This window comes from Orycteropus afer, unplaced genomic scaffold (assembly GCF_000298275.1).
Source record: "Orycteropus afer afer isolate SDZICR_OR568_19922 unplaced genomic scaffold, OryAfe1.0 scaffold00021, whole genome shotgun sequence".
In the NCBI taxonomy this organism is placed as follows: Eukaryota; Metazoa; Chordata; class Mammalia; order Tubulidentata; family Orycteropodidae; genus Orycteropus; species Orycteropus afer.
The window spans coordinates 14,071,626-14,099,075 of NW_006921608.1; the positions used below are offsets into that span (position 1 = coordinate 14,071,626).

General features: G+C 35.8%; 1 protein-coding gene across 1 annotated transcript in view; it reads right to left on the reverse strand.

Moving 5' to 3' along the window:
• The window catches only part of VPS13B (vacuolar protein sorting 13 homolog B), a 1,115,876-nt gene that overhangs the window by 958,470 nt on the left and 129,956 nt on the right, over positions 1 to 27,450 (reverse strand). Inside the window, exons 8-13 of the mRNA XM_007934836.2 lie at positions 20,910 to 21,005; positions 15,644 to 15,766; positions 14,995 to 15,132; positions 13,958 to 14,045; positions 10,534 to 10,725; positions 2,515 to 2,684 (exon numbers count right to left, since the gene is read on the reverse strand). Coding sequence (XP_007933027.1) covers positions 2,515 to 2,684; positions 10,534 to 10,725; positions 13,958 to 14,045; positions 14,995 to 15,132; positions 15,644 to 15,766; positions 20,910 to 21,005 — 807 coding nt within the window. The remainder of the gene's footprint in view (positions 1 to 2,514; positions 2,685 to 10,533; positions 10,726 to 13,957; positions 14,046 to 14,994; positions 15,133 to 15,643; positions 15,767 to 20,909; positions 21,006 to 27,450) is intronic.

The following is a 27,450-nucleotide window of genomic DNA, read 5'->3' on the forward strand; positions in this document are numbered from 1 at the left end:
CAAGTTTCAAGATATCCAGAGTATATGCTCTTAGTCACTGCCACAAAACCCCTTCTCGTTATACAAATATCTCACTCCCTTAAAATGCCCTGCATTTTAGTTCTCAAAAGAGCTCTGGTGATGCTATAGTTAAAGCACTAGGCTCCTAACCAGAAGATCAGTGGTTTGAAACCACCAGCCACTCTGCAGGAGAAAGATAAGGCAGTATGCTTATGTAAGGATTTACAGCCTTGGGAACCCTATGGGGCAATTCTACTTTGTCCTATAGGATCCCTTTGAGTCCAAATCAACTCTATGGCAGTGGGTTGGGTTTGGTTTTTGTGATTCTCAATGAAGAAGAGTATGACCATCACTCTAGAAGTAACTGAAATTAAACTGGGATGAGGAGTTCAACTATTTAGTTTGTCTGTCTTTCATCGTTACAACAAGCAAGGTGCTTTACTGGCATTCAACAGGCTTTAGCTAAAGATGGTGGTTGTTCACTGAAGAATAAAGATGAATCCATGAAATGTCTCACAACATGGTTGAACCTGGAGGACATTATGCTAAATTAAATAAGTCAGTCACAAAAAGCCAAATATTATATGAGGCCACGATTACAAAAAGTCAAGAAAAGTTTACACATAGAAAATAATATTCTTTATTCGTTGGTTACCAGAGGTGGGAAGGGAAGGGAGGAAACACAGCAAAAATAAAAATTATAAGAAAGAAAGAAACATTCTTTGAAGATTACCAGGAATGGAGGATGGGAGGGAAAATCACTAGAGAGTAGACATATGTTACCTTTGATGAAGGGAAAGATATTACACAATATGGGGGAAGTCAGCACAACATAACTGAAGCAAAGGAAGACGTTCAAGGTACACAACAGTAAAAGGCAACAACAGTAAATACTATTACACATACAATCCTGCTCAAAGAATATAACAAATAATGTACAAGTGGATATAAAGGTACGTATGTAAACTGAACAGAAGTGAGAAGGCAAGTACACTCATGTGCACATAGAGGGCTAACTGCAGATATTCCTACAGATGTAGTTATAACCCATTGCCATCGAGTAGATTCCGACTCAGAGAAACCCCCAGTGAGTTTCAAGACATTAAATCTTTACAGAAGTAGATCGGCCTATCTATTTTCTGCAGAACAGCTGATGGATTTGAACTGACAACCTTCTGGTTAGCAGTCAATAGCCTTCGGCTCTGTGCCACCAGATATATTTATATAATGCTACAAATATAACCATTTATGTAATAAAATGCACAGGGGCACAGTCATTAAAACCTCTTAGCCATAACCAAACACCTCCTGGGACTGAAATACTGGGTCTGAGGGCTAGGGATCCTAGTCTGGGAGGGATATCAAGGTCAACTGGATTAACACAGTCCATAAAAACAATGTTCTACATCCTACTTTGGTGAGAAGTAACTGGAGTCTTAAAATCTTACGAGCAGCAGCTATTGGTCTCTTTCCATCCAGAGCAAAGAAGAGTCAAGAAAACTAAAGACGCATGGAAACAATTAGTCCAAAGAAATAATGGATCCCACGAACTACAGCCTCCACTAACCTAAGATCAAAAGAACTAGATGGTGCCCACCTACTACCACCCACTGCTCTGACTAGGATGACACTAGAAGAAAGTAGATAGGGTGGGAGGAAAAAAACTTGCTCATAAAAAGACCAGACTTACTGCTCTGATTGAGACTGGTGGAACCCATGAGACTGTGGTCCTTAGATACCCTTCTAACTTAGAAATGAAGCCACTCCCAGAGATTGCCATGCAGTCACATAAGAGGCCCATGAAGTGAACAATAAAAAAATGAAGATGGTTGTTGTCAAATCAGTTGCAGTTCATAGTGGCTCTATATATAACAAAACAAAACACTGCCCAGCCCTGTGCCAGCCTCCAAATGTTGCTATGTTTGAGCCCATTGCTGTAGCCACTGTGTCAATCCATCTCATTGAGAGTCGTCTTCTTTTTCACTGACCCTCTACTTTTCCCAAGCATTATATCCTTCTCTGAAGATGGTAAATGGTATGTAACACTTCTCCAGTCCAAAAAGCCAACAGGGCCATTATTGAGAAATACTGAACCTAAATTTGGCTATGTTCTATATACAGTCCTGTTTTTCTCACTCATTATTTGGAAGGCAGATGAGGATGAGAAGAATGAAGGGAAGGGGTGGGTACAGGGAGGAAGTGGGAAGAATGCTGTTACAGTATGGGGATTGTAGCAAATGTCGCAAAATAGAATGTATATGGATTACTGAAAGGAAAATCAATTTGCTCTGAAAACTTTCACCCCAATCACAATTAAAAAAAAAATTATATACAGACAGATATATAGTTGTTAGAAAATAACAATTAGCAATCATAATTAAATTGCTCTTACTTCATCATTTATAACAATACAAGTAGATATTCTTTTACTTAATTATCAGTCTCTTATAGTATCACATGAACAACAAATAATGCATCTAAGAAAAAAAATAAGCAGTTAATGTCAACTGGTACCTTTTCTCCCATAATGACAGGAAGCAAATGGCCCAGTAAGTTGAATTCAGCCATGAAAATTGTGCAGGTACATTTCAGGAGAGTAACACTTGTAAGTCGAGTAGGAATATACTGTTCCAGAGATGTCACTTCTTCAGGATTCAATACTGTTTCATTCTCATCCTTAATTTCTAAAATGAAAATTTAATGAAAAGTAATTTTTAAAATAATTTTCTTAAGTAATTGAAAAATGAATTAATTGAATATCACAATTTAAGGTCAAAATTTCATTTTACTTTTCAACAATGAAGTAGTGATAAAATGATGTGTTACTTTTAATAAATAAAAATTATACTTCTCCAGCATGTATATATATAACAAGAATTTGTCCATATAAAAATTTATTAGTTTTACTTTTAAATATCATTAAAAATTCATAATTTCACAGTTTGAAAGAATAATAGTTCATCAAAACACAACTGATATTTGTGAAAAGGAAAGCCATAAACTGGGAGAAAATATTTGCTTTAGACAGACAGACAGACTGACTGATACAGATATCTCCACAAAGGACATATATTCACAGTATATAACAAACTCTTAAAATTTAACAAGAAATAAACAAACAATTCAATAGGAAAATGGGCAAAAAAATACTTGGAACAGACTAAAAACAGTAAGTGTTGCCAAGCATACAGATTAGGGGTTGGGAAAATTTTTCTCTAAGGAGCCCAATCAAACCATACCCACTACCGAAGAATCAATTCCAACTCATAGTGACTCTATAGACAGACTAGAACTGCCCCATAGGGTTTCCAAGGCTGTAAATCTTTACAGAAGCATACAAAGACTTATGCTTGGTAGGGTGGAAGGTCGACAAAAGAGGGGGAAACCTTCAACGAGATGGATTGACACGGTGGCTGTGATGATGGGCTCAAGTATAGCAGGGATCATGGAGCTGGTACAGGATTGGGCAGTATTTCGTTCTGCTGTGCATGGGGTTGCTATGAGTCAGAAACAACTCAACGGCACCTCACAACAACAACAACAACAAAGTGCACCACTCAAGAGGCAGAGATTTACAGACTGAATAAGAAAACATGACCCATCAATATACTGTCTGTAAGAGACTCATCTTAGACATAAAGACAAAAACAGACTAAAAATCAAAGGTTGGAAGAAAGATATATTAAAAAAATGGCAATCAAAAAAGAGCACAAATGGCAATATTAATATCTGATGAGAGTGGCTTTAAGACAAAAACCATAAGAGAAAAGAAAGGACATTATATGATGATTAAAGGATCAACCGAGCCAGAAGACATAACCGTAATAAATATTCACACACTGCAGTGTGGTAAATTACCTAGTATGGCTTTTCTAGCCATAAGTCTTTGTAAACTCCGTGGTGGAATTTACTGTGAGCAACTGAGGAGCTCCTGATTGTAAAAGTTACCCACCTGGGGTATCTCTGTTGGGAGTGGCACAAAGCAATGTTCTGGAAGGCTCTCTCTCTCTCAGGTGTTTAGAATTCTGATGTTACGATTGGCTAGTTTGGCCACTCTGCCTGGCTCAAAAGGAGGCCTTCTAGAGGCAGAAGTCTGTCTCTGACTGCTGGCTGAGAAGGACGTGCTGCTGTGAGAAACGCGCTCCCCAGAGAAACACGCTCGAAGAGAAATGCTCTCCTGAGAGACATGTTCTCCTAAGAGATATGCGCTGCTGGGAAAGAGACACAAGAGACATGCATTGCTGAGAGAGACACTGAAGGACACACACTGCTGGGAGAGAGACTGTGAGAGACTGTTGGCTCAGAGATGGCGGGCTGAGAGAGATTGAGCATTTTTCCTGAACTTGAATTGTCGCCTGGTGCTTCCCTAAAAAACCCCATAATCTGTGAGTTCTGTGTGGCAACTTCAGTGCATTATCAAACCCAGCAGAAAGGTGGTGAGTGCTGTGGGAGGAACGGTTGGTGTCAGGGTTGGTGAAATGGCTAGGGGGAGGCAGCATGTCTGGACTCGCAAGAACAGGCCTTGGGCTACTGATGGTGATTCTTTCTCTTGTGCAGTTAGAGGAGATCACAAGATGTGGCCTCCTTGCCCCTTTAGCACGCACCCAATGGAAGAGCACCAAAATAAATACATCAGACGTCACCAGAATTAAAAAGACAAATCGATGACTCCACAGTAATAGTAGGAGACTTTAATACACCACCTTCAATCAAAGACGCAGAAGAACTAAACAATATAATCAACCAACTTGATGTTATAGAGAGCTACAGGACAGGTCACTCGACAACAGCAAAATATACATTCTTTTCCAGTGCACATGGAACATTCTCCAGGATAGCCCATATATTAGGCCACAAAGCAAGCCTCAATAAATTTAAAAACATAGAAATACTGCAAATCATCTTCTCAGATCACAGTGCTAAAAAATTAGAAATAACACTAGGAAGACTAATGGAAAAACAGCAAACACAAGGAAATTGAGTAACATCCTCCTTAAAAACGACTGGTTAATACAACAAATAAAAAATGAAATAAAAAAATTCCTTAAATCAAATGAGAATGAAAACAACACACCAAAATCTTTGGGACACCGAAAAGCAGTGATCAGAGGGCAATTTATAGTAATGATGCACACATCAAAAAAGAAGAATGAGCCAAAATCAACACCTTAACCCCACATCTCCAACAATTAGATAAAGAGCAGGAAAAAAAATTAAAAAATAAAAACAAAAACCTGCAGTCACCACAAGGAAAGAAATAATATTTGAGCAGAAATAAATGAAACAGAAGACAAAAGAACAGTGGGTTCTTTGAAAAGAGTAATAAAATGGACAAACCACTGGCAAACTTAACAAAGGAGAAGATGCAAATAACACAAATAAGAAATGAAATGGGTGATGTCACAACAGAACCAACAGAAACAAAAAGAATAGTATAGGATACTATGAAGAACTGCATTCTAACAAATATCAAAACCTAGAAGAAATGGACAGATTTCTAGAAAAACACAATACTTACCTAAACTAACACAGACTGAGGTAGAAATTTTGAAAAGACCCGTAACAAAAGAAGAAACTGAACAAGTCACAAAAAAAAACTAACAACAACAAAAAAACTCCTGGCCCAGATGGTTTCACTAAAGAATTCTACTAACCACTCAGAGAAGAGCTGACATCAATCCTACTCAAACTATTCCAGAACATAGAAAAGGAGGGAATCCTCCCAAATTCATTTTATGAAGCAAGCATAACCCTGATACCAAAACCAGGCAAAGATACCACTAGAAAGGAAAACTAAGAGCAATATCCCTCATGAATACAGATGCAAAAGTCTTCAACAAAATCCTAGCCCACAGACTCCAACAACATATCAAAAGCATAATACATCATGATGACCAAGTGTGATTCATACCAGGTATGCAAGATGGTTCAACATTAGGTTAAACAATCAATGTGATCTATCACATAAATAAAACAAAGGAAAAGAATCATATGATCATACCAATTGATGCAGAAAAGGTATCTGACAAAATCCAACACCCATTCCTGATTAAAGAAAAAACAAAACAAAACAAAAAAAACTCAGAATAGGAATAGAAGGGAAATTCTTCAACATAATAAAGGGCATATATGCAAAACCAACAGCCAACATTATTCTTAATGGAGAGAGACTGAAACCATTCCTCTTATAAACAGGAATCAGACAAGGATGCCCTCTATCTCCACTTCTACTCAAACTACAAAACACTACTTCAAGCAACTATAAGAGATCTATATAATTGGAAGAACACCACGCTCATGGACAAGATGTTGAACATTGTGAAAATGTCGCTACTACCCAAAGCAATCTATACAGTCAATGCAATCCCAATCCAGACTCTTTAAACATTCTTTAAGGATATGGAAAAACCAATCACTAATTTTATATGGAAAGCAAAGAGACCTTAGACAAGCAAAGCACTACTAAAGAAAAAAAACAAAGCAGGAGGTCTCACACTCCCAGATCTCAAAACCTACTACACAGCTGAAGTAGTCAAATCATCCTGTTATTGGTAAAATAACAGACACATACACCAATGGAACAGACTGAAAACCCAGAAATCAATCCATCGACCAATGGTCAGCTGATCTTTGACAAACGACCAAAATCCATTCAATGGGGAAGAGATAGTCTTTTTAACAAATGGTGCTGGCAAAACCAGATATCCATTTGCAGAAAAATGAAACAAGATCCATACCTCACACCATACACAAAAACTAACTCCAGATGGATCAAAGACTTAAATATGAAGCCTAAAACTATAAAGTTCTTCAAGAAAAAAATAGGGGCAAATTTAGGGGCCCTTATTTATGGCATGGGAGCTCTGGTAGCACACTGCCTAAGGCACCTGACTGCTAATTAGAAGGCTGGCGGTTGAAACCCACCAACCACTCCTCAGAAGGAAGATGGGGCAATCTACTTTCGTCGTGATACTGCCTCGGAAACCCAAGGAGGGGTTCACTGTGAGTCGGATCCGACTCGACAGCACATAACAACAACAAATTTATGGCATAAATAGTCTATCAAGCATAACCTAAAATGCACAAATAGCAGAAGATAAACTAGATGGTTGGGACTCTCTAAAAATTAAATTCTTACATGCATTACAAGACCTCTACAAAAGAATCAAAAAAGAGAGAACCTACAGAAAGGGAAAATATTATTTGGCAATGACATATCTGACAAAGGACTTATCTGTAGAATTTATAGAAAACTCCAATATCTCAACATTAAAAAGACAAACAATCCAATTAAAAAATGGGCAGAAGACGAACAGACACTTTGCCAAAGAGGATATTCAAGCAGCCAACAAACACAAGGAGAAATGTTCAAGATCACTAGCCATTACCAAACAAAACCAAACTCACTGCCATCGAGTTGATTCCAACTCATGGCAACCACCTTTGGGTTTCTGAGGCAGTTAATCTTTATGAACCCTTCCACAGAGTGACTGGTAGGTTTGAACTGCCAACCTTCTAGTTAGCAGTCAAATGCCTTAAGCACTATGCCACCAGACCTCCTTTGTTGTTGTTGTTGTTATGTGCTATCGAGTCGAACCCAACTCACAATGACCCCTCCTTGGGTTTTTGAGGCAGTATCACTACGGAAGGAGATTGCCCCATCTTCCTTCCAAGGAGTGGCCGGTGGGTTTGAACCGCCAGCCTTCTGGTTAGCAGTCAAGTGCCTTAGACACTATGCTACCAGAGCTCCTCGGACCTCCTTTAGAGAGATGCAAATCAAAACAACGAGATACTATCTCACACCAGCATTAGTAGCAAAATTCAACAAGACAGAAAATAACAAATTCTGATGAGGATGTAGACAGACTGGGACTCTCATACACTGCTGGTGGGACTATAAGAAGATGTAACCACTGTGGAAATCAGTATGGCGATTCCTTAAAAAGTTGGAAACAGAAATACTATTTGATCCAGCAATGCCAATACTAGGTATATATCCTAAAGAAGTGAGAGGCAGGACACAAACAGATATATGCACACCCGTGTTCATCGCAGAACTATTTACAACAGCAAAAAGACAGAAACAACCTCAGTGCCCATCAACAGAGGAATGGATAACCAAACTATGGTACATACACACAATGGAATACTATGCAACCCTAAATAATAATGTAGAATCTGTAAAACATCACATAACATAGATGAACTTGGAGGACATTATGCAGAGTGAAATAAGTCAATCATAAGACAAATACTTTATTAGCTGCTACCATAAAACGTCAAAGAAAGGTTTATATATAGGAGGAAACTTTCTTGGTTACCAGAGAGGGAGAGGCAGGGAAGGAAAAGTCCTAGATAGGCAGGGGTGGGGATATATATAAATATATATGTGTCACCAGTGGTAGGAGGGAGGAGGAAAGGGGAAGCTTTTGTTTACAGGGCACTGAGTTTATGCTAATGGTGGTAGAATATGTTAGAAAAGGATAGCAATAATCATGACACAACATGAAAAATGTCATCAATGTCCCTGAGCTGTAAATGTGAAAACTGTTATGAAGGTGAATGTTTTATGTATGTTCTCACCACAATAAAAGTGGGAAAAAAGTAAGTAAAACTTCAGATTTTTTTTTTTAAAAATGAATAACCAACTCTCCTTTTTAGTTCTAGTAAGTTAATAACTTTACTACTCAAAATCTTCTAATGATTTCCCATCACACTTAGATAAAATCCAATTTCACTGATAAGGTATGATTAATGTCTGCCTCCAATATTTATTATATACCAACTGTACCAGCCTCTCTTTTGTCCTTAAAACTTGCAAAGATCATCCTACCTCAAAGCTTTTGCACTTACCTACCTAAAACACTCTTTTCACAGGCTTTTTACACATGGCTCATTCTCTTACATCATTCAAAGTCTGGTCCATTTAAACACTTTTAAAACATAACTTTCCTAATTTCTCTCACTAAAATGGCATTTTATCATGTATTTATTTATATCATGTATTTATGTATTTATTTACTTGTTTACTGTTGATCTACCCTACTAGCGTATATGTAAGCTCCATGAGGGATTAGGCTTTGTATATTTTGTTTGAAATACTATCCTAGCACTTAGAGTAGTGTCTGGCATGCAACAGGAATACAAGTAAGGTGCAGTAAATTAATGTGTGAACACGTCATGCACTAACTATGCACTAACACTGCATTAAGTGCTTTTATGTGCACAATCTCATTTGGAAGTAGTCCTATTAGTGTTTCATTATGATAATACTTAAGTAACAGTGACAAAAGTCAAAATAATATAAGTTGCAACAAAAATAGAAGCTTCTTTCTCCTTCACACAGCAATTTGAGTCTAAAAGATCAAGGGCTAACATGGTGCTACTCAGTACTGAGAATCTAGGTTCTTTCTACCATGTTGCTCTGGCATTCCCAGCATGCAGCTTTGGGCTCACCCTAGCTCCTGTCATCACATCTGCATTCTAGCCAAAAGGAAGGGGAAAAGAGAAAAAGGAAGACATGCTTTTTTCCTTTTAAAATCATAGGCCAAAAAGTTCACACAAAGTTCTATTCCCATCTCAGTAACCAGAACCTAGTCATATGACTATACCTGGAATATAAATGGTTTATTTTTGTTGATATACGAATCTCTACTATTATAAAGTAAGAAGAGAATGCACACTGGGGAGATAATTAGCTATCGCTGTCACAAAAATAAAACTCATTACAGAGATATGAAAAGAAGCTCTGGTGGCACAGTGCGTACGTAAGGCATTTGATGGCTAACCAGAAAGAAGACTGGAGATTCAAACTCAGAAGGCACTTCATGGAAGGAAGACTGGGCAATATACTTCTGTAAAAACCCAAAGACAGTCGCTATGAGTCGGGAGTGACTTGATGACAGTGAGTTTGGTTTTCGTATAGAGATAGGAAAATGAAGAATCAGAGACACGCATTCAATTTCCTAAGTCAATCAGAAGTAGGAACTAGATGCAAACCATAACCTGACACCGTTGGCTGAGATTTTAACCACCATTCTACACTACTTTCCACAGCCTATTATGTTCTACTATATTTAAGAGTTGCTTTGTTGCATTAAAAAAATATTTTTTTATGACACTATGATAATCACTTCTTCACACCATTTAGAAAAAATTAAAGTTGTATTGTAAGTTATTTTTTCCTGGTACTACTCTAAATTTCCTGAAAAGTTAAATTTGTATGTTTAGAGCCCATTGTCATGTCTGACTCCTTAGAATCCACTAAATTAAAAAAAAATTGTCACCCTTCTCAAGTATAAACCAGAAAAAGCAGCAAAAAAGTTTGACAAAACATGGCAAACAAAGTTTTCAAAACTTTTAACCTCCCCATCATTTGCACACACAACTTTACTCTTTAAATTAACAAGTAAATATATAAAAATCCTTGCAGATAGACAAAATACAGTAAAAAGTTAACAAAATCACATGAATTGGATTATATCATCATTAAAATCAACTAGCAATCGATTCAAAATTAACCCAAAAACAAACCTGGCTTTAGTCTGCTATATGGTTCATATTCATGTTCCAAGGCACAAACAATCATTTTCAAAATCCTGTGTACTGCACTGCTATCCAAGTGAAAATCAAGAGGACCTATAACAAGGTTTTTGGTGGACTTCTCCTGAAGCGTTCCCAAATCTTCGCTTTTCCCTGAAGGGAAGTCTTGTTGATTTGCAGAACCTAGAAGAAATCAGATTTCATATTAATATTTTATACATCAATCAGATATACCAATTACATATTTCAGTATTATTAATGTCTAATTTTTTTTTTTTTTAGCTTGTAGCTTAATATCCTGAAACCAATTCTCAGCTAGATACAGAAAATCCTATTCATCTGTAATTTTCTTTTTGGATATGATAAGATTTTATTTAAAAAATTTTTTTGCAACTGTTATCTATTTAATGTTGTTTTAAAAAAAAAAAAAAAACTCGCTGCCATCAAGTCGATTCTGACTCATAGTAATCCCCTTTAGGATTCCAAGGTGATAAATCTTTATGGAAGTAAATTGCCTAGTATTCCTTCTATGGAGTGGCTGGTGGGTTTGAACCACCAACCTTCTGGTTAGCAGTCAAATGCCTTAGGCACTATGTCACCAGAGCTCCTTATTTAATGTTATAGGAAGTACTAAAAAAAATAGTAAGTTTTTCTTTCTTAGAAAATTATTCTGTAATACCCCAACTGACTTATATCCAACAATTCTACATGGGCTAGAAAGGAGACTTTGGAGAAAGCTGCGTTTTACTACTAATTTATCTATATGTGGGTAGTAGGTAGTTATAGGAACATAAATAATTCCATTTTAGATGTAGAAAGTTTTGAGATATTTAGGAGACACAAGCACAACATCAAATAAGCACTGGATATTTAACTCTGAATCTTACAGAAGAGATTTTTAACTAGAAATACAAATAATGGACATCAACAATATATAAACAAACAAAACGAAACCCACTGCCATGTGTCAATTCCAACTCATGGCAACCCCATCTGAATTGCTCCACAGGGTTTCCTGGCTGTAATCTTTAAAGAACACATTGCCATGCTGCTGGGCAAGTTTGACTGAACATCCTTTAGGTTAGCAGTCAAATGTAAACTGTTTGCATCACCCACAGATCTTCAACACAGAGATGGTATTTAAATTCATAAGAAAGAATAACATTACCTCAGGAGACAATTTGGAGAAATAAGTGAATTCAAGGATTAATCAGTGAGAATATTAATATTTAGAAGTGAAATAAAGAAGAGGAGGCAGAAAATTACTGCTCTTTATTTCTGTGTTCACTTAGAAAAATTTACTAATTCTTCAAGACCAACTCCTCCGTGAAGTCTGCAACCCACAGGCAAAAGTAGTCACTTATATTATCTAGACTTCTCATAGCTCTTTACTTCTACTACTATACTTAACATGTTGTTGTTAGGTGTCATCGAGTCTGTTATGACTCACAGCAACTCTGCATAAAACAGAACAAAACACTATCTGGTCCTGCACCATCCTCACAATCACTGCTATGTTTGAGCCCATTGCCTGTCAGTTTATCATTCTATGGTGGTTTTTATGTTTCTCAAATGTGGGAAGCTATGCACCAGTATTTCAAATATCAGAAGGGTCACCATGGGGGACAGATTTCAGCAGAGCTTCCAGACTAAGACAGACTAGGAAGAAGGACCTGGCAATCTACTTCTAAAAACTGGCTGGTGAAAGCCTTACAAATAGTAGCTGAACAACGTCTGATATATTTTCAAAGGATGATCCACTCAGGTTGGGAAAAAAACAAAAAACCAAACCCACTGCCACTGAATCCACTCCTACTCATAGCAACTCCCAATAGGTTTCCAAGGTGGTAAATCTTTACAGAAGTAGATTGCCCCATCTTCCTTCCACAGAATGGCTGGTGGGTCTGAACCACCAACCATGTGTTTAATAGTCAAATGCCTTAGGCACTGTGCACTCAAAATACAACCAAGGAAGAGCTGTCTCCTCAGAGTCAACCTTAATGACATAGACAGAGTAGAGCTTTTGGGACCTTCATTTGCTGAGTGCAATGACTCAAAATAAGAAAAGCTAAAAATATCCATACTTAACATGCTATATTATAATCATATATTAATTCCCAGTTAAACACTACCTATTGATTTGTAAGAAATAATTTGGTCTTATTTTCATTCTTAGTATTTAAGTAATCACCTAGCATATACACATCACTTTTTAAAATTTGAACAGTTAACCAAAAAAATTATAAATCTATTTTCACTAACTTTTCAATATCAAAAAAGATAAAAATAAGCACAATATCAGGTATTGATGTGTACATAAAATATCAAGTGGTTCGATTTTTGATGACATCATTTGCTTGCCGAAATAATAAAATATGAAAGCAATAATGTAGCACATCATAGAATAAGACTAATCCATAGTCTGTGGAAGAAATTATCTCTACATTTTCTTTAAAATAAACTCTCTTTTACTATAAAAAGATCTATATAACCTCAAAACGTACTTAATACAAAAGAAGGAAATGTTGATTCTATTTGACAATTTAATAGAATATGAAATTTGATGTAAAGGCAGTCCCCCTGGTTAAAAATTAGATCTGTTTCTGTGTCTTTAAGAATTTGTAGGTCAGTAGGACCAGGTGCATACGGTTCTTATTTAGCCTTACTTTAGTGCCAGAAAAAGCTTGAAGCCTTTTCAAAAATTTAAAAGCTTTATGGAGAAAGTCAAGGTGATTGTAATGAAAAATTTGCTGTGAGTAGGGGTTGGTTTAATCATTTCAAAGTGTAGACAAGTTAACTTAACATTAAGGTAGGTCTTCAAAGATGGCAGCACCCTGCTCAAAGATGCTGGCCAACTTTACCACGCTGAATGTGTGTGGCTCTCCACTGTGCAGCCAACAACCCAATTCCATGCTCAGGGACCTGAAAGGGGATAATTATACCTCTTACAAGTCTCCAATTCCAGGGCTTCGACCCACAATCTTTACCATTCCGATTACCACGAAAAATTATCCAAATTGTAAAAATGTTTGTCTGATCCTTTTCACTTCAGAAGCCATGACAAAAACTGGTTTGAAGCCCTGCATTAAAGGGCAGAGAGGATTTATCTATAAATCGTATATTCATAACCTGGGGACTGCCTGTATTGAGATTTTAACCTTTGGTACGTATGAGAACTAATTCTAGTTAGTTATACAAACTGTCTTTTCAATTATCTGCACAAAGAAAGGATTAAAAACACCAAGTATCTAAGAAAATTCTACCATGATGTTAAAATTAAACCATTTTAAAAAGTACTACAAGATAAAGCTGATGCAACAGAGTACAACCAGTCAAGAACCAAATGATTCAAAAGAATCTTTTGTTCCTGTTCTTCAAGGAATGGTAAGCAAACATATAGGAAAGAATCCAGCACCTCTGCCACTAGTGTCTTCCATTGTATACAGGTAATCCATGTAAAAAGCCCCAAACCTCTGCATTCCAGCCATCTCAGTGTATGTCTCCTGCCAACAGAGCAAAGCAAACAGAACAAACATTGTCTAAGAAGATACTTTTGAGTTTAAATCCCACAGGTCAATAATCAGACACATATCCTTAAAGAGACTGTGTATCAAGTCAAAGAATTATCAAAATAAAAGAACAGAGGTTATACAAAGAATTCACTTCTAAGAAAGGTAATGTTACCTCTACTACAGACCACACAAAAGAACATCTATAATTCTACTAGACATTTTGACCACTACATCAATAATGTGTGGTTAATGAATACCTTTAATGGAGTAGATGGTACATTCTTTACCTTTATCAACATCACAAAACTGTCTAAAAATGTGTACTTTCAAATAGAGTTAATCCTTAAATATCCACTACACTTACATGAAATAGTTCAAACACTCAAGCTATACTAAAATATTCAAAACATATGTTAATTAATTAGGTTAACATTAAAATACTTACTTTCAATGTTGAAATTAAATATTAATAGAAAGGGTTTAAAACCAAATTGCTCTATTGCACTGATCTTCAGATAACTTTTTTAGGATATTTTACTTTATTTCATGAAAAGGTGCATGATTTTCTAACATGCAAAATTCAAACACTAAAAAGTAGACATAATAAAAATTGAAATTTTCCATCTTTTCCCATCAATTTCACACAACAGAAATTAACCAACATTAACAGAAATAATTCTGTATGTTTCCTCCATGACTATTTTAACAATAGAACATGGATAAACAAACTGTGGATACATACCCTGTAAACATAGAGATTCTCTGCACGCCTCAAAAGTTTCTAAACACAGAAGCTAGATAAAAAATATTCTAAATAACTCAATTAAAAATTTGCATTCAGAAGATATCATTTGACAGGCAAGATGGCAATTATACGCATCCATAAAATATGTCCACCTAAACAATGCCTAGAATTGGGCTCAAATGTATGTTCTCTGACCTTATGATGAATGGCATCTAAGATAAATTCTGCACGAATACCATTATTTTCTGGGCTTCTGTAATCAAATAACGAATTTGAAAGGTATGTCGGACCTTTCATACTCAAATTTTCACCACAAGTGAAGAAACAGGCTTCCTGAAAACAAATGCAAAATTTTAAAACTGGTGAAAAACTCATTAGACTGTTAATGAAAATAAAGCCTTAGGATTTAACAACAACAAAAAAAAAACACATTCAGAAGTCAAAAGAAATCACTACATCTTAAGGTACAGTCTCTGTTTCCATTGTCTGTTCTGGCAAAGAATCTTTTAACAAACTAAAAAGGAACTCAAATTGGCTGCTATATAAACGAGAAAAGAGAAACATTTATGAACTAGAAAGTATTCTACGCTAACTATTTAAGGATTAAAAGCTAGCAGCTTTCTATATTCCTTTGAGCATCATAATTTATTATAGGTAAAAAGAGTAAAGCTCCTCTCTTAAGCCAAATATATACGAAGTACATATTTTATATGATTAACCACTTCAATAAGCAGTGTAATATATACATATCCTATAAAAATAAAAAGGAAAAAAAAATGTTTCACTTCTACTCATTCATCCCATACAAAAAAAAAAGGAAGACTGAAAAAAGATTTAGACTTACTGCTTCACTTCTATTCATGTTGTCTTCAAAATCTTTAACACCCATAATTGCTTTAAGGCACATGGCTCGGCAACCTACAAAACCAACCTGGCAATCAAAGAAAGGCTCTCCCATCATAAGGGCCTGCAGGAGGAAAGGAACATATTAGAACGATGAATTTTAATTTAATAAAATGTTAAAAGCTTTCCTTGTACAATTTCTAAATTAGTTGAACATCTTTGACATTTGGCCTTGGAAATTTACTCTCAGTAAATCATAAGATTTATTAAACCAAAAAAAGTCTTGCTTGACTTTGTGTCCTCAAACTTTTGCATCCTCAAAAATTAGCATTTCATGAATGTTAATGCATGCATATACATTCACCTATACAATATAGGGTGTACACAAGGTAGATGAAAAAATGAAAGAATAAATAAATGGTGCATATTACAGTAAAATCTTTGTTAAAGTAGTAAATATTTCAAAAAATATTTCAAAAAATAATTTCTATTTTAATTGTTATGACAACTAAAATAGAAATATAAAACTAAATACAAATATTTTTAAATATGTTACTTATGATTAGGAAACTATATCTACAATAATTAATTTGTAACAGCAATACTTGTCTGTCAATTTGTTATATTGTCAACACTGTGTGTTGCTATGATGCTATGCCACTGGTACTTCTAATACCAGCAGGATCACCAATGGTGGACAGTTTTTAGCAGAGCTTCAAGACTGAGACAGACTAGGAAGAAAGACACAGTCAGGTCCACTTCTGGAAAAAAAAAAAAAAAAATTGGCCTCTGAAAAGCTTATGAATAGCAGGGAAATATCGTCTGATACACTGCCAGACCATGAAAGCCACCCAAAATATAATTGGAAAAGGACTGCTTCCTCAAAGTTGAGTTGACCTTAATGATGTAGATGGAGTAAAGCTTTCAGGACCTTCATTTGTTAATGTGGCACGACGACTCAAAAAGTGAAGAAACAGCTGCAAACATTCATGTACAGAGTAAGACTCTATGAAAACTGGAAGTTGACAAAAATGAAATGGAACACGTAAAGATCGATATCCTAGACATTAGTGAGCTAAAATGGACTTGTATTAACCATTTTTAATCAAACAATTATATGGTCTATAATGCTGGAAATAGCCAACTAAAGAGGAATGGCATTGCATTCACAGACAAAAACAACATTTGAAGATCCACCCTAAAGTACAATGCTGTCAGAGATAGGATGACATCCATATGCCTACAAGGAAGACCAGTTAATATGATTATTATTCAAATATATGCATTAACCACAAAGCCAAAGAAGGAGCAAAAGATTCTGACCAACTTCTGCAGTCTGAAATTAACTAAACATGCAATCTAGATGTATTAATAATTACTGGTGATGGAACACAAAAGTTGGAAACAAAGAAGAATAAGTAGCTGGAAAATATGGCCTTGGTGGTACAAATGATGCCCAAGATCACATGATATAATTTTGCACAACACAACTTATTCATTACAAATGCCTTTTTTCAGCAACATAAATGGTGACTATACTTATGGACCCCATCAAATGGAATACACAGGAATTAAATCAGCTACATCTGTGGAAAGAGATGATGGATAAGCTCAATTATCATCAGTCTGAACAAGGCCAGAGTACAACTGTTAAAAAGACTATCAACTGTTCACATGCAAGCTTAAGAAGAAACTGAAGAAAATTAAAACAAGTTCACTTTAACCAAAATATAACCTTGAGTATATTTCACGTGAATTTAGAGACTGTCTAAAGAACAGATTTGATGCACTGGACACCAGTAACCAAAACCCAGACAAGTTGTGGGATGACATCAAGGAGATGTCATACATGGAGAAAGTAGAGGTCATTACAAAAACAGAAAAGGAAGAGAAGACTGACATGGATGTCAGAAGAGACTCTGAAACTTGTTCTTGAATGGAGAGTAGCTAAAGCAAAGGGAAGAAATGATGAAGTAAAACAGCAGAACAGAAAGAATCAAATTCCCTACATCTGCAGAAAGGGGCAATGGAGAAGCTCAATATCATTAGTCAGAACAAGGCCAGGAGCTGACTGTGGAACAGACTATCAATCACTCATCCCACCGCCATCGAGTCAGATCTGACTCATAGCGACCCCTCCTTGGGTTTCCGAGGCATTATCACTACAGAAGTAGATTGCCCAATCTTCCTTCCAGGAGTGGCTGGTGGGTTTGAACCACCAGCCTTCTGGTTAGCAATCAAATGCCTTAGGCACTATGCCACCATATGCAAGTTCAAGTTGAAGCTAAAGAATATTAAAATAAGTCCACAAGAGCCCAAATACAACCTTGAGTATATCCCACCTGAATTTAAAGACCATCTGAAGAATAGACCTGATGCACTGAACACCAATGACCAAAGACCAGACAAGTTGTGGGATATCAAGAACATCATACAGGAAAAAAGCAAAAGGTCATTAAAAAGACAGGAAAGAAAGAAAAGACCAAAACAGATGTCAGAAGAGACTCTGAAATTTGTTCTTGAACAAGAGTAGCTACAGCAAATGGAAGAAATGAGGAAGTTAAGGAGTTGAACAGAAGATTTCAAAGGGTGGCTCAAGAAGACAAAAAAAAAAAAAAAAAGCCACTGCTAGTGAGTCAATTCCAACTCACAGTGACCCCCACTGGGTTTCCAAGACAGTAAATCTTTACGTAAGTAGAATCCCATCTCCTTCTGCAGAGCAGCTGGTGGGTTTGAACCACCAGCCTTCTCATTAGCATATGCCTTAGGCACTGTGCGACCAGAGCTAAATAAAGTATTATAATAAAATGTACAAAGACCTGGAGCTGGAAAATCAGAGAACACGCTCAGCATTTCTCAAGCTGAAAGAACTGAAGAAAAAATTCAAGCCTCAAGTTCCAATACTGAAGGATTCTACGGGCAAAATATTAAACGATGTAGAAAGTACAAAAAGAAGATGGAAGGACTACATAGAGTCACTTTACCAAAAAGAACTGGTTGACATTCATCTGTTTCAGTAGACAGCATATGATCAAGAACCTATGGTACTGAAGGAAGAAGTCCAAGCTGCACTGAAGGAATTGGCAAAAAGCAAGGTTCCAGGAGCTGACAGAATACCTACTGGTATGTTTCAACAAATGGATGCAGCACTAGAGGTGCTTACTCATTTATGCCAACAAATTTAGATGACAGCTACTTGGACAGACAACTAGAAGAGATCCACATTTGTGATCCAGCATTCCAAAGAAAGGTGATCCAACCGAATGTACAAATTACTGAACCATATCATTAATGTCACATGTAAGTAAAATTTGCTGAAGGTAATTCAAAAAATGGTTACAGCAGTATATTAACAGGGAACTGCCAGAAATTCAAACTGGATTCAGAAGAGGACATGGAATGAGGGATTATCACTGCTGACTTAAGATGGATACTGACTGAAAGGAAAGATACCAAAAAGATGTTTTCTGGTGTTTTATAAACTAAGCAAAAGCTTTTGACTGGGCAGATCATAACAAATTATGGGTAATATTGAGAAAAGTGGGAATTCAAGAGCACTTAATTGTGCTCATGAGGAACCTGTACATAGACCAAGAGACGGTTGTTCAAGCAGAACAAGAAGATACTGCATGGTTTAAAATCAGGAAAGGTATGCATCAGGGTTATATCCTTTCACCATACTTATTCAACCTATATACTAAGTAGATAATTTGAGAATCTGGATTATATGAAGAAGAATGGAGCATAAGGATTGGAGGAAGACTCATTAATAACCTGTAATATTCAGATGACACAATCCTGCTTGCTGAAAGTAAAGACTTGAAGCATATACTGATGAAGACCAAAGACTCCAGCCTTCAGTATACAATACACCTCAATGTAAAGAAAACTAAAATTTTTACAACTGGGCTAATAAGCAATATTGCGATAAATGGAGAAAAGATTGAAGTTGTCAAGGATTTCATTTTACTTGGATCCACAATCAACGCCCATGGAATCAGCAGTCAAGAAATCATAGGAAGTATTGCACTGGGCAAATCTGCTGCAAAAGACCTTTAAAAAAGTGTTTAAGGGCAAAGATGTCAATCTGAAGACTAAGGTACACCCAAACCATTTTATTTTCAATAGCCTAATATGACTCGATGGCAAATAACAACAACAACAACAACAATATACATTTAAGAGCTGAACAATGAATAAGGAAACCAAAGAAGAACTGACGCATTTGAATTGTGGTATTGGAGAAGTATACCGAATATACCATGGACAGCCAGAGTAAAAAATAGATCTTGGAGGAAATACAGCCAGAATGCTCTCTACAAGTGAGAAAGGCCAGACTTCGTCTCTCATACTTTGACCATGTTTCAGAATGGATCAATCCCTAGAGAAGGATATCATGTTTGGTAAAGTAGAGGATCAATGGAAAAGAATCAATGGATCAATGGAAAACCCTCAACAAGATGAACTGACATAGTGGCTGCAATGCTGGGCTCAAGCACAGGAACAACTGTGAGAATGGCACAGGACTAGACAATGTTTGCCTCTGTTGTACACAGAGTAGCTGAGAGTCAGAACTGACTCAATGGCACCTAACAACAAAAATTTTTAAGGACCATTCAAATAACACAGATAGATAGATACTGTTTGTGGTGGTTAAGTCTCTCGAGTCAACTTGGCTGGGCCTGGTTGAGTGGCTGGGCAACTGGATATAGTTATTTCCCATGGTGGGAAATCTATTCATAGATAACTCCATGGTGGAATCTACTGGAGCAGGTGAGTAGGTGCTTTGGGTATTTGGTCTGCTTCCCATATATAAGCAGCAGCTTTGGGTATGGTCTCAAGCTTATGGCATGCTTGGACCCTGCATACAGCCGTGTTGTTGTTCAGCAGCCTGCCATACTCTGCCGACCTTGGGACTTCCAATGGACTTGAACTAACGGCCTGCCATGTGGTTTGGTAACATCAGGACTGTGCCATTTTATCTGTCGACCTTGGGCTTGTTAGCCTCAGCAGCCAGTAGCTGCGTGAGTGAAGAGATGCCTCTAGCTTCAGTGGGTTGGGAGCAGGAGACAGAGCTGAAGCTCAAGGTCAAAGAGCTTTCACACAACCCCTAGAGACTGGCACTTTAAACTTCAACTTAAAGCCCCCAAGCTATGAGAGAATAAACTCTTATTTGTTAAGGCCATCCCATCTGTGGTATATTCCTGTCGGAGTGGCACTAGGTAACCAAAACACTATTTTATATATATTCAATATTAAAAGATTACCTCAACTGTAGTTCCTTCTTGTTCCCAACACAGTACTTCTTTAGATTTTACCTTCTGAGGGCTGTAATAACTACTTTCAGCTTGCATTTCAGTAAGCTAGAAACAATAAGCATATTACATTAAAATTAGTACTAAATGATAATATAGTGTCATTATTATGATGAGTTGATGAACATCAAGTCCAATTTTAAGATTAGACAAATTTAATGATTAAGCAGGAAAATGAGTGCAAAATAAACAGTTGTAACAGATTATCCAAGCAAAAAGATTGAATACGTTAGCCTAAGGTCACAGAGAATTAAAATAAGACTTTATTTTTACTTAGCTCCTTTTTCTTAATATTGCTCCAAAAGGTAAAAACTGTGTAGCTATAACAATACCACTGTAATAAAGTAAGTCTTATATTCTTCTAAAAAATTTAAATACATTATAACCTCAATTCATTTTTTTCACTGATATATTTAGCCTTGTTTATTTAATCACTTCCAAAAGTTTTCCCTGTTTTAAATCAAGAGATAGAATACTTTGAGAAGAAACACAAACAGATTCAACAGTTTCACTGTTTCTATTTCTTATGAAAGAAGCCTTGGTGGTGCAGTGGTTAAGAGCTCAGCTGATAATCCAAAGGTCAGCAGTCTGAACCCACCAGCCCCTCAGTAGTAGAAAAGACCTTGCAATCTGCTCCTATAAAGATTACAGCCTAGGAAACCTTATGGGATATTTCTATTCTGTCTTATAAAGTCGCTATGCGTCAAGATCAACTCGATGGCACACAACAACAGTTCTTACGAGGGAGGCAGAATCACTGGTGGTCATTTTAAAAGCATGCCTCATAACTCCCAAAGATTCATTCAGTCATGCAAAAAACATTAACTGATAATAAGTACTAATCTAGACGCTGAGAAAAAAACTTACTACTCTAATGAAGTTTACAACTTATTATTTGTAGGTATCAAAAACTAGATAATTAAAATTATTATTAAAAAGTACTTTGCTAAATGCAATGGGGAATCCTGGATTGAATCTTAGAAGAAAGACATGAAATTCAATTAAAGTCTGAAGTTTAGTTAACAGTAATGAACCGATCAATGTAAGCTCCTTAGTTATGACAAATGTATTGTGCTACCATAAGATGTTAACAATAGGGCAAACTAAGTAAGCAATATATATGAACTCACTGTATTAACGTTACAATTTTTTTATAAATCTAAAATTATTCCAAAATAAAAAGTTTATTTAGAAATGGGGGGAAAAAAGTACTCTGTCTACATTTGCCAATGATTTGACCATTACAATTGTGACATGGATATATTCTTCAAACTTAAATGCAAGTCAAAGATCATATTTATATATAGAGAGAGAGATAAAATATAGATATAATATACATATATGTATATAACATATACATATATATATATAATATATATAACATATATATTTAACTTAGGTCAAATAAAAATCATTGAACTGAAAAGTTACAATTTAAAGCATGATAACTTTATACTGAAAATAAATTAGTTATTCTCATTTTTTGATAGTTAAAAGCTTTTTGTATATTTTTCATTTAATGGAGGACTTTCTTGGATATTTTAAGTATTGGTGTACATATTGTAAAAATAATTGTTTTAAAGAACAATTATTTAATCTAAAATGCCTAGCTAAATTGAACTTTTTAAACTTGATCACCTTTCAGCTGTCTACAATTATTGTAGAGAAAAAGCAATTAATTGATTAAAAGGACTGGAACAGTACAAGAACAATTTTCAACATTATTACAAAAATGCTACATTTAATTTGGCATGATTTTTGTTGGACTGATATCAACTGCTCAGAATGCTAATGTAGAAACATGACCTTATTTGCTGACCAAAATATGAACCACAAATTAATTCCATACTTTCTTCAAATGCAAGCTGAACAATGAATTCTGTTTTCCTCCTAAATATCAACATACTTCCCTCAGAGAAACATAAATATTTCAAATTTTTAAAGAGACATATAAACTAGTGACAAACACTGCCAAGAAGTCTATAAAATTTTATTCATCGATACCTCCACTAACAAACTTGGTTAAGTACACTTCTTATCAAGGAAGTTAACAGATATGTACCATAATAATTTCAAATTTAGAAGATAAACAGGCAAAACTCGCTAGGAAAAAAAAAAAAAACTCACCCATCCTTAATCTCCTCATAAACTTAGCTTAAAAGTAAGTACTTTATTCTGATCATCAAAAACTAGCAATATATCTAACAATATTGTTATTGTTGTTATGCGCCTTGGAGTCGGACCCGACTCATAGCGACCCCTCCTTGGGTTTCTGAGGCCGTATCACTATGGAAGTAGATTGCCCCATCTTCCTTCTGAGGAGTGGCTGGTGGGTTTGAACCACCAGCCTTCCGGTTAGCAGTCAAGTGCCATAGGCACTACACTACCAGGGCTCCCATATCTAACAAGAGTTGGCAAGATTTGTCTTTTTATTCTATTTTTAAAGACTATCTTGTTTTATCTACTTTTAATTTTGCAAATTCATTCCTATTTCTTTAATTTAACCAAAGATAAATCAGTGAATATCAATTACAAAAATAATTTGTTACAGTAGAATTCAGAAATAATAAATGTGTTAAAATAGCCCAGTTAATATATTAATTCTTATCATTACTGTATCTAACTTTATAATCAAAAGAATAAGACTTTTAAAACAATCATAAACTTATACTGAAAGTTATTCTGTATATTTTTAAGCTTTCATCAGTTTAGAAAATACTAAATGTTTCTAACCAGAAGAACTTTTAAAGAATACTTTCTTTAAAATTTTAACTTATCACCTTTTGTAGTTATAAAGGAAGCTGATTTACTACAAATTTAAAAAATTCATTTCTAGCAGTTAACAAACAACCCAAGCTAAATTAAAAACACCATGACAGCAGGAAATTAATTTTTGTTCCATTGCTATACCTACAGAAGCTAGCATAGTACCTGAAACAATACCTGTAATAGTACTTCACAGTTTGGATACATTGTTTATCTCCTTCAGAAATCCACCACCATGAAAGAATAAACCCATAAAGACAAGCAAAACTGGAGGGGAAACAAAAACTCAAAGAAGAGTCCATAAGCTTTTAGAAGATGGGAAGCAGCTGAGGAGACGGGTGAATGGATAGACAGATGATGGACAGATGTACTTACTCAACAAATATCTAATGAATGCCTCGTATATACCAGGCAATTTCTAAGTGCTAGAGATATGACTACCCTTTAAGAAATAATCATTTATTGAGTTTTGATGTAGTATCAGAAAAGAATATCCACAATTTTCTGAAAAGCCTATTAAAGTACTCCTTCATTTTCCAAATAAATAGCTGTGTGAGGCCAGGCTTTCTTTACATACTTCAATCAAAACATTTCACCACAAACTGAATACAGCAGAAGATAGGAGAATATAGTTGTCCTCTATTAAGCCAGACATTAAAGAAATTTTCAGAAATACAAACAACGCCATCTCTCTCATTACATTTTTTGTTTAGAAGATAAAGTTATTTAATAACTATTTTAACACATAATTTCTGTTAACATGAAACAGGTTTGTCAGTATTTTTAAATAAATGAATACATTTTCAAATATGATAAATATGAATAGATATAACCCAACTAAACAAAAACTCCTTGGTGTCTTTAACAGTTCTAGGAGTGTGAAGGGGGGTCTTGAGCTCCTAACAACAAAAAGTTTGACAACTCTTGATTTAGGGGTGGCTGTAAAACTGATGAAAAGTAACTGTATCCTAGAGGAAAGTTTGGCAGAATATGATAAATGACTGCATACTTGTGGTAGAAGAAGGAAGGATACCATAAATATTAAGCCTGAGCAACTGAGTATATACTGTTGCAATTTAATGAAATATAAAACACTGGTGGAGAAGAAGATTTCAGAGAAAGACTAAGTGTTCTTTTCCTAGATATGCTAAGTAACTGTTAGATATGCAAGTGGGCCTATAAAACAGTTGAATTCTGGAGCTCACGATAAGATGAAGGATCTACTCAAATTCACTCACTGCCATCAAGTCGATCCCTACTCATAGTCAGGATCCTAACTCATTGGGTTTCCAAAGTGGTATCTCTATAGAATAGATTGCCCAATCTTCCTTCCGAGGAGTGACTGGTGGGTTTGAACTGCCAGCCTTTTGGTTAGCATTCAAATGCCTTAGGCACTATGCCACCAGACCTCCTAGATGAAGGATGGAGGCAGAAATTTGATACTCTGTCATGATTTACATAATAACCAAATTATATCACCTTGGGAGAAAGAGTGTAGACAGAAAAGGTAAGAGAGCTAAAGACCAAGTCCTGAATATCAACATTTAAAGGTGAGCAAAAGAGGAAGCAGCAAAGATGAGTAAGAAAAAGCACCCAGTAATCAGGAAGAAAATCAGAACCAAAATGTTTTAGAAAAGATGTGTTCCTTCAAACAAGTCCACTTCTAAGTATATGGCCTATAGAATCTCTTGAACATATATATCCGATGATTTATTACAAAATGCTTCTAGCAGCATTGTTCAAAACAGTAAAAAATATGTAACAGACTGTAACTCATCAACCTTCCTTGTTGGAGCCATTAATCAATTCCCAACTTATTCCTCTCATTCTCTAAAGATTTTAGCCTTGTATTCTCTCCCACATCTCTACTGTCATAATTTTTGATGATTTCAATATCCACAGAGATGAGTCTAGTCTCTAGATTTCTTGACCTCTGTTTATCTTCTACTTTATCCTAATCATTTACATTCCCCTTTACTCAAGCCTCTGACATGACCAGAGAAATATATACAACCTTACCCACTGACTCCTCTTCAAATTCATGCTGACTGATACCAAGTAGGTCTTCAGTGTCCCTAATAAACGTATACATTCCAAGACCATTTACTCCCTCATTTTCTCACAATGACTACTTCATATCTTCCTTTCTTTCCTCGAACCTCCTACCTTCCCTCTTAGACCCCTACTCTCAGATAATAAGCTACTTTCCTATTTCACATCAAAATATTTCACATCAAAAAAAAAAAAAATCAGAAGAGAACTTACAAAAATTCCTATCTACTCAATTAATTACAAGGGTGTCACACAGCCTTCTCTCCTGCTACTATGAATGAATTGCCTGTTGTCCCACCAAAGGTCATCAGACTCTTCACTTCTACAAGAGCTGCCAGTCCACCTTACCTACTCAAGGACACCCAGCAATTCTCCCCCTCTCGCCAACATCATCAATTTTTTTCTCCCCTACTAGGTAACTCATATCATCAAACAAGCTTGTTATAATTACTTCCATCTTTTAAAAAAGCTTGTAGACCCTATTTCTCCAACCAGCTAGCTTCCCATTTCTAAACTCTCCTTTATAATAAAATTCCTTAAAAGTGTTTTTCTATATTACTTGTCACCAATACCTCTTCTTTCACTTTTTTTTTAACCCACTAAAACTAAGAGTCCACCCCACCACACCATTGCTATAGTCAAGAATACCAATAATTTACACCTTTCCAAAAGCAATGGTCCAGTCACACAAATGATCCATGCCCTCTTGCCACTTATGACACTTAGTTACCAGGGCAGACACTCTCCTGCTTTTGGCCTGTTTCACCATTACTTATTCTGTTTCCCATGCTGGTTTTTTTCTTCATCTTGCCAGCTTTTTAACATCACAATGGTAGAACACTTGGTCCTAGAACTTCTCCTTTTACCAACCTACACTGATTTCAGTAGTAATACAAAGATAATTCTCAAATTTATACTTTACAACCAAACTTCTCAATTGTACTCCAGAGTCTACTAAATGGTTCTACCTGAATATACAGTGGACATTTCAAATTTATCCCAGTTGCTAAGGAGTTATCTTTGGATTCTCTTAACTTCACCCATATCTCACAAATAAATCTGTAAAGTAGTCATGTCTCCTTGACCTTCAAAACATCAAAACTCCAATCAATTTTCACCACTTGCTACAAACCACATTCAAGCCGTCCCCATTCTCACCTGAAAACCGCTATCCTATTGGTGTGAACTCCTCACATCGGCTTATGTCAGCCTTCTATATATTCTAAACCAATAACTAGAGGGATCTAGCAGACATGGCATTTCATCATAAAACTGCACTGCTTAAAATTAACTTAATAACCTTCTACCTCACTTAGAATAAAAAACAAAATCCCTAAAACGATCCACAAGGCCTACCACTTATAGACCATGCACCCACCCTTCTCTCTCTGATTTGATTTTATACTACTTCCACATACCTCATTCTGCTCCAGTCCCTGCAGCCTCCTTGAACTCTGAACTGTTACAATTGCTATTCCTGGAACACTCATTCCTACATATCTAAAAGGCTTCTGTCTTTCATAGGTCTTCACTTAAATATCCCTTTCACAATAAGGCCTTCACTGATCCTTCAATTTTGGAGTTCGTTTTTGTGTGTGGTGTGAGGTACAGATCTTGTTTCATTTTTCTGCAAATGGATCTCCAGTTTTGCCAGCACCATTTATTAAACAAACAT